The 12,316-nt window shown below is 42.0% G+C and overlaps 1 protein-coding gene across 1 annotated transcript in view; it reads right to left on the minus strand.

Moving 5' to 3' along the window:
- Nucleotides 1-523: 523 nt before the first annotated feature.
- ELK3 (ETS transcription factor ELK3) overlaps nucleotides 524-12,316 on the minus strand; it is a 63,943-nt gene continuing 52,150 nt past the window's right edge. Inside the window, exons 4-5 of the mRNA XM_037513830.1 lie at nucleotides 6,888-7,010; nucleotides 524-1,266 (exon numbers count right to left, since the gene is read on the minus strand). Coding sequence (XP_037369727.1) covers nucleotides 1,168-1,266; nucleotides 6,888-7,010 — 222 coding nt within the window. The 3' untranslated portion in view covers nucleotides 524-1,167. The remainder of the gene's footprint in view (nucleotides 1,267-6,887; nucleotides 7,011-12,316) is intronic.

The raw sequence follows: 12,316 nt of genomic DNA on the forward strand, positions 1-12,316 counted from the left end.
CACTGCACAGAAGAATTTACTGCTGAGTGTTCCAAATTGTTATATAATCAGTTCACTTCCACACTGATTTAATATTTTATATTTTACCAGATTTGCTTCATTCTCATTATAAATTTAGTGATACATCAAGCAGTATATCCTACCTTCCATTTTCCACAAGCAAGGCTATACCTATACATATGAGGAAACCTGGTATTACAAAATTGTTTCTTTGCTGTTTGTATACATCACCAATCTCTGAGCCTCTTCCATAGTATTCATTTTTTAATTATAGTGCCAGAGGTTTAGAGAAACCCTAACTCATAATGATACAGTAAATGTGTGATTCTCAGAGAACAAGGGCTAATTTTTTGAAATAAGGATATGCTAAGTAGAGTGTATTCCAGGGGCATGGATAAATGTTACATAGCATTTTTCCATCTCAAGTTTTTATGTGGGAAATGTCTAAATGATTATAAAGAGCTAAAAGTCTAGCCTTTCAAAGTTCGTTTTTTTTAAATTACTTTAGAACATTTTCTTTTGAATGTTTATTGTCTAAATATAGTTTAGTTTCTTATAAAAACATTAGTTGGACATTACATTTGCTGAATTTCAGTTTCAAAAGAGGTTCTAAGGCAATTCTTATACAATTGAAAGCAAAAAAGAAAAATATGACTATGCTTTCATATTGCCTACTTGTGAAAAATAATGAAATTCTACTAGAGAGCTGTTTGATACTAATTTTTATCTTTCAAACACTTTGTCTTAATACTAAAAATATATAAATCATTTACATAAAACTAAATGCAAAGGAAGGCACAGCTGGTTATAGTGTATACAAGCACAATTCAGCATATGCAGAATTAAAGAGAAAAAGCTTCACAGCCTTATTAGTTACTGAAAACCATTAAGAAAATTTCTTCACTGTCAACAGTGTTCAACACATAAGAGCTAAAAGGATATAAAAAAAAAACATTAAAATTCACGTAATGCAAAACAGATTTTCATATATACTTGAATATAAAAAAAGTTTTAGAAATGCTAACAAATCTAGACCATCCATGTTATGAAAAGTGCAAACCAAATTAATAGAGGGTTTCACAATGTCCTTCTCACGACACGGGAACTAGCCCATGGGGACAAATTTGTTTCTTCAGTTAATGAGTCTTTAATTTTGGCCAGATGTTATCAGGACTTCTGAGAGCTTGAAGAGAGCAGTACTGGAGAAGCAGCTCTGTCCAGACTGGGGATTGGCACTGGCATGTGACCATTAAGCAGTGTCGGGAACTGTAGGGAACAAAAATATAATTATTGTAAATGCATTGGGAAGACTAATAAAGACTATTTTTTACATTCCTACCCATAGTAGATACTTTTTTTTTTATCACCCCTATGATCAGTTGCAGTTATTTTATAGAATTGGAAAAAGGACAATGAGATCAACATTACATACATAGAGCAAACAGGATAGTGTCTCTATTTTATATACCGAGACTATTGGTAAAAAAACAAGTACTTTATAGAAAAGGTTCCAAGCTATTAGAATGTTCACTTGCTTTAGTTTTTCATATTTTTTATAATTTAAATTTTGATAACCAGACAACTGTTTACATGTGATTCTAATCATTTGTAACATTATTTTGAAATTGGGCAGGAGGTTTACAGAGTACTGCAAAGACACTTCTCAGTAACTTAAAAATGAGACATCTTTGGGGGCTGAAAAAGTATTCTTTGTAATTAAAATTATAAGTAATATCAAACAAGAATAAAATTAATTTCTGTATTACTGGTAACTAAGATGTTAAATAGGGTAGATGCATATTCTTTGATATATTTTATATTACTCCCAAATGAACAGAAAAATAAAGACTACCTTTTAAAACATGATTGTTCACAACTAGATTTTCATTGTCTGGAATGAAATGTGTTAAAATGACTTTAACACTGAATACCAAACTACAGAGACTGTCACATGTTAGAAGTACAATAAATATTTGTAGAGCGAGTAAATATATTTTTGCAATTTTCATGTTATTTCAGTACCTGTTACTTGTCTAGTGTCTTACAGTTTATTAATGGCTGTCACTTCATTTGGTATCAAGAGCCTGTCAAGTAAGTTTGATTATCCCCTACTTTAATAAATAAGAGTCCAAATAAGTCCTGATGGACTAAAGGTCATAGCTAATAAGCAGTAAATACAAGTTTTAAACTTTCTGACTAAAAGATATACTTCCTAAAGAAAAAAAAAGATATTATACTTCCTAAACCAAACAGCCCAACTTACTTTGGCAAGTATTTGTGCAGAGATGGTGAGTGAGTGCAGGCAGGGGGTATGAGTTCTCTGAATATGGAGCTAGAAGGGATAATGCTAAATGAAATAGGTGGATGGTGTCACTAGTAGGTGGAATATAGAATAAGACTCAGATAAAGATCAGTATTAAAAGCCAACCCTTGAAAGCTGACGCATCCAAAAGGAGGGAGCAGTAAGAACAAGGAAGGACTATGGGTGATTTGGTGGTGGGTGCACTATGGTGGCAACACCTGATGGTGATATCCAAATATCTCAACTAAACATTTAAAAATTATGTGGTAGTGGGTAAATTCTGCAGATCCTAGGCTTCAATTTCCTTGTTTTAAAATGAAACTATTGGAATGTTAATTAAGAAATCACAAAAAAATTACTTAGAATATCTGCCAAGAGTAGGCTTCAATATTGACTATGACTAGCTTCCAGCCCTCTTAGCGCTTAATCTTTGCTTTACTCCTAACTTTTACTGCCTACCTAGTCTTTAAACCCAACTAAAAAACCTACCTCCCTCGGGCCTCCCCGGTGGCGCAGCGGGTTGAGCACAGCGCTGGGAAGCTGTCCGCAGCCCCTGCAGTGCCGGTTCGATTCCCGGCCAGCCAGGGAGATTCCCCACATGGCGCGGCAGGCCTCGCCAGCTGCTCCCCTCAGCATGGGCCTCCCAGGTGGCTCAGTGGGTAGAGCGCGGTGCGGTGAAGCTGTCCGCTGCCTCTGCTGCGCGGGTTCTATTCCCCGGCCGGCCAGTTTGATTGCCGGCCAGGGAGATACCCACATGGCGCGCAGACCCCCCCCCCCCCAACACACACACCCTGCAACGCCCGCTGCTGCTCCCCCCAGCAGTGTGGCGCGGCAGGCCTCTCCTGCCTCAGCCTGCTTGCTCCCCTTAGCATGGGCCATCCTGGTGATTCCCGGATGGCCAGGGAGTATACCCACATACTCTTCAAGATCCTTGGCTGCCTTTCCAACCTGGTCTCCTATCACCCAGTTCCTTCCTGAACAGACTATACTCACATATCTGAATTATGTAGAGAGTGCTTTCAGTTCTGTCAGTTCTGTCTGCTGAAATTCTGTCCTTTCTTCCTTCCTACCTCAGCTTAGAGGCCACTTCTTCCTTTGTCCGGTCCTCAGCTGGAAAGAGCTACTTGTGTTGTGTTCTTTAGCACTCTTCACACATCTGTTACTCACGTGTTGAATACAAGCCTTACAAATATTGCTGTTTGGACTAGATGTGTTGAATTAAAAATTACAGAAGACACCTGTACCTAAAGTTGATCAAAATCTGTTTCAAAAGCAGAACAGATTTCTAGACAAGATCAAAATGCAAAATTGTCCAGTGAACCTCTCACTTTGTTAATCAAGATTGTACATTTATTTTTTTAATATTTTATCTAATTCTTACATCATTTTTCATTTTTGCACAATGTATGCATTTTCATTTTTGTTATAGTCCCCATACAATTACACCCCCCCCTTATTTTGACCCTAATCCTTCCTCCCCCCACCCCCCACCACAGTCTGTCTCTGGTCCATAGTTGCTTGTTGATTTTTACTTTGTATTAGTCTTTTTCCTGGTCCCTTATTTAGGTTTTCTAGGTTTTTTAGGTTATTTAGGTTATTTAGGTTTTCTAGGTTATTTAGGTTATTTAGGTTTTCTACATTCCTGCTATGAGTGAGACCATCCAGTATTTTTTCAAGATTGTACATTTAGACTTAATGTCTTTGGTATCTCTTTATGGAAACATCTCTTACAAAGCATACCTCTTCCAAAAAGGCTACTATCTGGACCTCCAGTTAGCACATGGTACTTACACAAAAAAAAGCTACTATCTTCTCTCTTGTTCCCTCAAATTCTTCAATATCTACTGTAATAATGTATAATTATATCAGGATTCCCGTGAAAGGCTGTCAACTGTGACTAAGGCTTCTGATCTACTCTTCCAAGCACAACAGAAAACTTGTAGCATCATTTAAACTTACTGCCCAAGTCTGTTTATTTCTTCCTCCAACACATTTTAAAAGGAAACAATGTTCATTAGCTTAAAAGGGACACTGTTGATAGTAATCTGAATTTAGAAAATCCATCATTTGAAATGTCTAATTTCAAAAATCATAAAGCATTATTCCTTTTACCATTTTCAGAATTGCTAATTGCAACTTTTACCTCATTCTACTCTTACCATAGGCAGAGCAATAATATTCTAAAGGGTACATTCTTTTTGTGATTGGAATTCACGAGACTAAAGCCATGCAACCTGTCAGTCATCCAAATACAGTTGTATTTTGAACAGCTCCAGGAGAGAGGTTCAGTTTGTAAAATTATAATTCTGAGCAAGTAGCCTTTAGACTGTAGTGAGCTCATCTGCAAAATTCTAAATGTAGATTATATACTAGTGGTCTGCAGCGGGTCCCAGCAGGAACAGCATTACTAAGAACGTGAAAGAATGTTATTACCAGACCCTGTCCCAGAGCTCCTGAGTCAAACTCTAAAGATAGAGCCCAGTAATCTGTATGTCCACATACCCTCCAGGTGACTCTGTTGCACACCTAGAGAACCACTGCTCAACAGTAGTGACTGAAAAGCATATTCCCAATCCCTAAAGCTCCTGTTAATCCTGATAATATGTAGAATCACTGTGGATATGAAGCATTATTACTGTTGGGAATAATAGGCTGGGAAGGGTTAGTATCTAAGGCAAAGAACTTCCAGTCAGCTCTCTATGTCCTCCTTGGACGTCACCCTGCTCTAAACCAATCAGGTGGCAGAATTCCCAGTAAGAAGAGGAAGTGAGAGGTGACTCATTATTCACAGGTAGTGGCTGGGCTCTACAGAGGTCCTTAAATTCCAAGATTAGAGTAGTATTACAGTCCCTACCGCCATGGAGCTTACTGTGTGTGTGTGCACCATACAACTTTTCCTCTTTTACTTGGGAGCTCTAATACACTGTTGCAAACTGGAGACCCAAGAAATAGGGTATTTTAGCTCTCCACCAGAGGTCTACTAATCTGAAACTTTACTATTTTCTTTGCTTACTGTTTCTATGCTTTTTGTTAAAATGGCTAAGAATCAACACATTAACTTCTGCATAACCATACTCAATTTCTTGTGGTAGGAAGAGAGCCAGGGAAGAGAAACCTAATGATTCCAGGGGTATATCATGACATCCTACCTCAAAGCTACTAGGAAAGCAGAGAAGCCAGATTGTAATCAAAACCTCTTTAGCTCTACCCTTCTTAAAACAAGGCTGTAAATACCACAGCTCCTTGCACAGAATACTCAGGAAATGTTAACCACGACAAGCAAAATGACCAACTCAGAAAAGTGATCCTTTTAACACTCGCTTTCTTAGTCAGATCCTGATGAATTCTTAGTCATCCAATCGCTGAATCAGTCAGTGATAATTACTGGGCAGCACTTGTGCAGCATGCAGTGTGCTAGATGCCAGGGGCACACCAGAAAGCAAGATGCATGTATGGTCGCTGAGGACCCACAGTCTATGGGGGGATCGCCAGATAAACAGGCAACTATAATACAAAACAGTACGTGCTCGATTCAGCAAAAGAATTACAGGTGGGTGAGCCACACTGGGTGAGCGGCATGGGATCCAGGATCGATGAGGCCAGATTTAAGAAGGAAGTTTAGCTACCTTTGCTTCATTTCTGTCCCTGGATCCTTTCTAACCTACACTCCCATATTCAAATAGTAACATCTTGTTGGTGAGTAACATTTGGGTCTCAGAGGAAATACTGATTTCCACATGATAGCAAGTGATGCTACTACAAGATTCTATCGTGAATGAATAATGAATGTGCCCCCCTAGTATGTGTAGTTTTGCAAGATAAAGCAGCTAAGACTTCGTTTTTTAGCCAAATGCCTTGGATGCGCCTTTTAAATGACAAGATAGATAATTCCATATGATTTAACAAACAATGCTGATAATTTTCCTATTACAATATGGAGGGAATTTTCGCTTGTTTTTCTATTTCAAGTGATGTTGCTGCTGACTAATAAATTTCTATTTAAAGCCTTTTTATGATCTTTCATAAAATGAGAGTTTAGTTTTTCCATAATGTCCAGTTTCCAAATATCCAGAAATATCAAGAATTGTTTCATTTATGCATATTTGACCTGAGTGTGTTTCTGCCTCAATGAAAATGTTTGCTTTGAAGGCTGCCTTCTGCATCCCCACTAAATGAACTCCCTTTGTAAACTTTACATTTTAACCAAATGGTAGGATAGAATTCACCATTACCTTTGGCAGGGTTTATAGGGGACACATCCCTTAGAAGTTCAATCTTTAAAAGTTCATTTCCAGGACCTCCGTGCTGGTGCAGGGGTTAAAGCATCAGCACCCTCAAGGTATCGCCAGACGTTGCAGCGTAAGTTCGATTCCCGGGCAGGGAGCTGACCCACATGGCGCAGCAGACCTCTGGTGTCTCGCCTGCTGCTCCCCTCAGCAGTGTATGTCAGTAGATCTGACTGTTCTGATCCCCACTCTGTCTCTGGTGAATCCTCTCACCCATTGCACCTCTGGCCTATACCCAGTTTTTGTATGCATAAATAAATCTAAAAACAATAAATAAAAGTTCATTTCCAAATACTTACCTGGAACAGCGTGTTGGGCCCTTGCAGCCTGGCAGGACTCAGTGGAGCAACTGGACTTAGGCTGCTCCAGAAATGTATGCTGGACAACAGTGGACTCGGGGTCAGAAGCAATCCATTTGGTGTCTGGGAAGGAAAGCAAAGAGACAGTTTGGCTGTAGATAGCACTTCCATGATTAGAGTGGCTGGGGGGATAGCCACGAACCAAGAAACAAGTCCCACCAGCTTAGGAAATTCCGATGACTGTTTCTGCAAAGCTGCAGTTTAATTTTCTTCAATGTAATTGTATTAGTAATTTTATAAAGGAGGAAGGTATGGACAAATTATCTTCCTAAACATTCAAATGGAAAACTTCAGCAATTTTTATCCAGATGGCTTCTTTAATTGGCTCACCCTCCCACAATAAATTGATTTAGTGTTTAAGCCAAGCAGGATCCATGAAGGACTTTATTTTCCCTGTTTATTTTCTTATTTTTCTATAGTGGATATTCATTATTCTATTCTCTTTCTCCTCTCTTGTCTCTCATCTCTCTCATCTCTCTCTCTCACACACACACACACACACACACACACACACACACACACACACGCACTTTTTTTAAAGGGCTACTTAAGCTTCACTTTCCCTATCAACAGCCCTTTAATACTTTAAGATCTGTTGAAATACCCTGTAGCAGCTTCTTTAAAGGTTCTCAACTGGGTTTTCCACATTTCACTCCGGATGTGGGGCTGATGAGGATTCATCTCCCTGGCAATGGTTTGGAGGAGGGGATAAAATCCTTTCTTGTCAGATTGGGTGTGAAGCCAAAACTCTGAGTTTCCCGGGAGAGTGCCAAGGACTGCATTTGCTTGCACACACACAGCAGGAGTCCTGGCCTGTCAGCCAGCCAGAGGGCAGAAGACGCAACCTGTCCCAGCTGGCAAATTTGCAGGCTCGGCACTCACTGGAGGCAAACTCCCAGGGTGGTTTTGCACCTTTGGTCACTAGAAAGAGCCCCTCGGTGATTCTGTGATGTCAATAAAGGCACTTTATGTAAGAAGAACCACAGCAACGGTGCCAGCATTGTAGATTGCGTCATGCTGGATGCTAAAAGTGTTTTTTTCTAGAATGGAGGCCTTAGTGGCTTCGTTAATTATAGAGATTATGTGGCTTTCACCTAAGTTGAAAGGTCTGTTCTGTTCAGTCGAGAGGAGACAAATACCCAGAGGTACTCAAAACTGAAGCTGATGAAAAATAAACCAATTTATACTAAATTACTCGAGTCTTTGGTTCCATAGCATTTCCTACATATTGAGTGATTTAGGAGGTTACCAGGATAAATACATGTTTTGAATAAGCTTCTCTCTCGTTCTAATCCAAGGCAGTTTAACAAGTGTGCCAGGCCATCTGGCCTAATGGTTAAGACCTAACCATCCAGTATCCCCCTTGCTCTGGGTTCCAAACTCAGAACCACTACTGACCAGCAAGGTAATCTCGAACAAGCAACTGGATCTCTCTATGCCTCAGTTTCCTAGTTGTAGAATGGGGAGATACGAAGGCCTACACTCCAGGATTGTCAAGAAGATTAAATGCAATGATCTACGCAGAAATGTGTGCCTGGCTGAAAGCAAAAACTCAACAAATATTAAATGCTGTTATCATTAGTAATTACTAACATTAAGTACACGGAGGCTTACGAAATGCATGCCTTCTATTCAAAATTCACTGTATATAGGAAAGAACTTAATGTTCTGAAATATCCATCTAGTCAGTTGGCACCTGACGGTTCCTTAGTTGTGTTCGGCTCAAGTCCACAAGCTCAGGTGAAAGAACTAATATTTGCATATCACGCTGGAGCCCTGTTCCAACCACTGTATCCACAGTAGCATTTAATGGCCAGTGTGTTCAGGGCTGCTTTTACCATCAACGAAGGTCTCAAAAGCTCTAGACAGTTCTAAACTATAATACACAGCTGTCTTTCTCCCATGGCCATAAATACACACCTATTCCTTTATAATCCTCTAAGCCATTTATAAGTTATGGAATTTTCATAGTTTAAAGTTTGTTCACATGTTTGGATTTGAGATGTTTACACATTTGTGTCTGAGGGCAACAGGATGTACTCAGAATACAGTAGCCTCCTGTTTCTCATGTCTAATGTGTTTGAAATGTCTTCTGTAATATATGCAAATAAATATTGTGAAATGACTTCATCTGCTCCTTCCCCTCCCAGCGTTGCACTCCCTTGAGGTCGGTGGCCTTCAAGAAAAAATTAGGGTTGCTCTTTTAAGAAAGTTTCTTTAGAGCCTACCCTGGGCTATCTGTGGTACAGTGCGACCTTTCACAGCCTCTCCACGTGCTACTGAATCAGGCAGGGTGGGCTGAGCTGAGGGCCAGGGCTAAAGAAAGAAGTGACAAGTAAAACATGTGCATCCTCGTCTTTTCCCCCAAAGGATATCTCAGCAAATGGGCCATTCTGGATGGCATAGATGCCAATGCCATCAGCTGCTGGGGAAGCAGACGTACTAGGGCTCAAGGGCACTGGGTATTTATTGTCAAGAGGAAAGACCCTTGCATCTTGTTTCCATCCTCCCTGTTCAATTCTCCCACTTGCTACCGAGTCCCTATAAAGCCACATCACAACTAAACCGGATAAGCTGGTTCCGACACGCCCTCTGACCTCTGGTACCCCTGCCTCCCTCTGCTCATCAAAATTCCTCCTCCTCAAGACTTTCCTGATCTCCCCTCAACCAGATGGCACTTTTCTTTTTTCTGAATCCTTGTAACACTTAGAACCACATTTTAAATTAACATTTAACATGTTCTGCTTTATATTATGGTAATTTGCATATTTTGATGATACCCCTCTCTGTAGCTGTAAGGTCTTGTCTTTATTCCATGAGTAGTACCCAGCTCCTGAATACCTGACGAGCTGAAGTGACAAGCAACTCCAGGTGCACCCCTTGCTGATCCCTTTTTACTTGGAATGGTCACAGGTTCAAACTTGAACTCAGCACCTTTCTTACCAAACCTGGTGTTTCTGATGAGTCCTCCCGCTCCGTCAGCACCACTCCGGCTGAGCCACACTGCATGCAGCTCTGTGACAATCCAGCACCCCAGTCACCCAGATGAAAATGCCTTCCCCTTGTCAGCCCCTCCAAACAGGGCTTGAGGAACCTTCCTTGAACTGATTCTAACCACTTCATTTCCATTCCTGAGGCATGCAAGGCCACCTCACAGGTGGCACCCTACCACCTACGCCAGCCCGCCTGCCTGTGTGCCTGCCCTCCCATCTCTTTGGTGCGCCTCCACCAAATCAATCCCTCTAAGATACTACATCCATTCAAAAATGCTCACAGTTTCTAGGGGGGGGAAGCACAACCTCCTTAGCCACAATTGTAGGTTTCCCTATAACCGGATTCGTATGCTCCCTACTTTCCCGATGTGAATCCTCCTGCTCTGCTTGTGTCCAGAGCACCATGGAATTCCAAGCCACCGTTCATCAGCACTCATTCCAGAACTTTCCACAGTTCCCATCCATCTCCATAACTTGCACCACCCTTGACTCCCACACTTTTATCTCCAGCCCCAAACGCTCTCCTTAGCTCCAGCTGCAGCTAGGTTATTTCCTCTTGAATGTCCTTCAGGCACCTCAAACTCACAGCCTTTCCCCATGAGCTCATTCTTCCTCCTGTGTGCCTCATATGCAACTTCTGGCTGACCCCAACCGCCTCCACACCCAGTTAGTCAGCAAGGCTTGTCGGTGCCATTCCCTACACCTCACACCCTCTGGCTCCATCCCACCATCCCAGCCTTAGATCCTCATTGTCTTTCACCTGGAATATGATGAGCGGATCCTGAGCCCACCCGCCCCCTGCCCCGGTCTGCATCAGAAGGATTTCCAGACGGCAAGTGGACGAAGCCACTCGCGCCCCACCTCCCATCTCGCTCACTGTTGGACTTTACCGCAACACTTCTTCCCCGAATATGCTGAGCTGTTTCACACCTCAATGCCTTGGCGCAGGCTAGTCCTCTGCCTATAAAGCCCTCTTCGCCCATCTGCCAGATACATCACTACTGAGCTGTCAGCCCTGGAGCCAGGTGTGAGCACGCCTGGGAAGCCCTGTCAGCGCCCGCCCCCACAGGCAACAGTAGCACCTTCCTCCTCGGAATTTCTTTTGTACCTAAGTGTTTCCTGTGGACTGTACCTGGGACACTATCATAACCAACCGGCGCGATGAGCACCTATCGGGGACTATGTAATTCGTGTTTGTATCCCCAGTCCTGGCCTTGCACATGAGAGGTTCTCAGTTCATTTTGTTAACACCAACTAAGTAATTTTATCCACTTTCTTAAGGTGCTCTCTGCACTGTGCATTTCACTGTTGCCACACGTTACTCTGCGTGTGTGTGTGTGTGTGTGTGTGTGTGTGTGTGTCTGCCTAGCTGTCAAGGCTAAGTCCTAAAATCCTCAACGTAAGCACTTGTACTTCTCTCCTTTCTATGTTGCAAGTAATGTTCAGGAATTATTTTTTGATAAAGTCTAATAGGAATTTTGTTTCTTTTAACTTACAACTTCAGCAAATGTAATTTTCCCATCAACTCAAGTTCAATTCCTCAGCCAGTGTTCAGGATCCCCCATACGTTCACGCGGCCCTCGAGGCTAGCTCTCTTGCTTTTACCTACTGGACTATCTGTGAATCACCTGCGACCTTGATGGAGCGCATGGGCTGTCCATCCTGCTCGCCTGTGAACCCCCAGTGCCCTGCCAGCAGTCGGTGTTCAGCAAGTGTCTCCCAGATGAATGAATGAAGCAGTAACCACTCATTACTTGACAGCTAAAGACACTGCAAACACAAAGAGTATTTGCAGATTCATTTGCCGATGTGAGATACCGCCAAGTCATTCAGGATTTAGAAAACGAAGGCTAGAGAGTCAGATTGTCAATTTAGCAAGTCGTACCAACAAACATCTCTCTTTCTCCCATCTTAACCTCTCATGGATGCCAATCCTCTACGACAATGCCATTTGGGGATTTAAATATCCTCAAATAAAAGTTGACAGTGAATCTCTGGAAACACCTCAAGTGTCCTGAATTCAAATAAAAATGTATAATTCAAATAAAAATGCAAAAGAACATCCGGAAAAGAATCATACAGAGATATCAGTTCTGCCTATGCTGACCTTAAGGGGAACAACGTGGAAAACTCCACGTGTCAGGCACAGGTATAAGGGCCTTGTGGCAAGCCTGTAGGTGGGCAAGGCAGGGGGTCAGGCAGGGGGCACGGCAGGTAACCAGCCTTCTGGCCCCCCACAAATATTTACACTCCCCCCCCACCCCCACCCCCCCCACACCCCCGCCTTGTTCTCATGTGGTCTCGCCTCTTCAATAGTCACTCATCCTCCTGGAGTCTCCAGTCTGAGTGACAATAGCCCTGCCCTCCAGGCCCAGG

This window comes from Talpa occidentalis, unplaced genomic scaffold, assembly GCF_014898055.3.
Source record: "Talpa occidentalis isolate TD23 unplaced genomic scaffold, MPIMG_talOcc4v2.1 talOcc4.16, whole genome shotgun sequence".
In the NCBI taxonomy this organism is placed as follows: domain Eukaryota; kingdom Metazoa; phylum Chordata; class Mammalia; order Eulipotyphla; family Talpidae; genus Talpa; species Talpa occidentalis.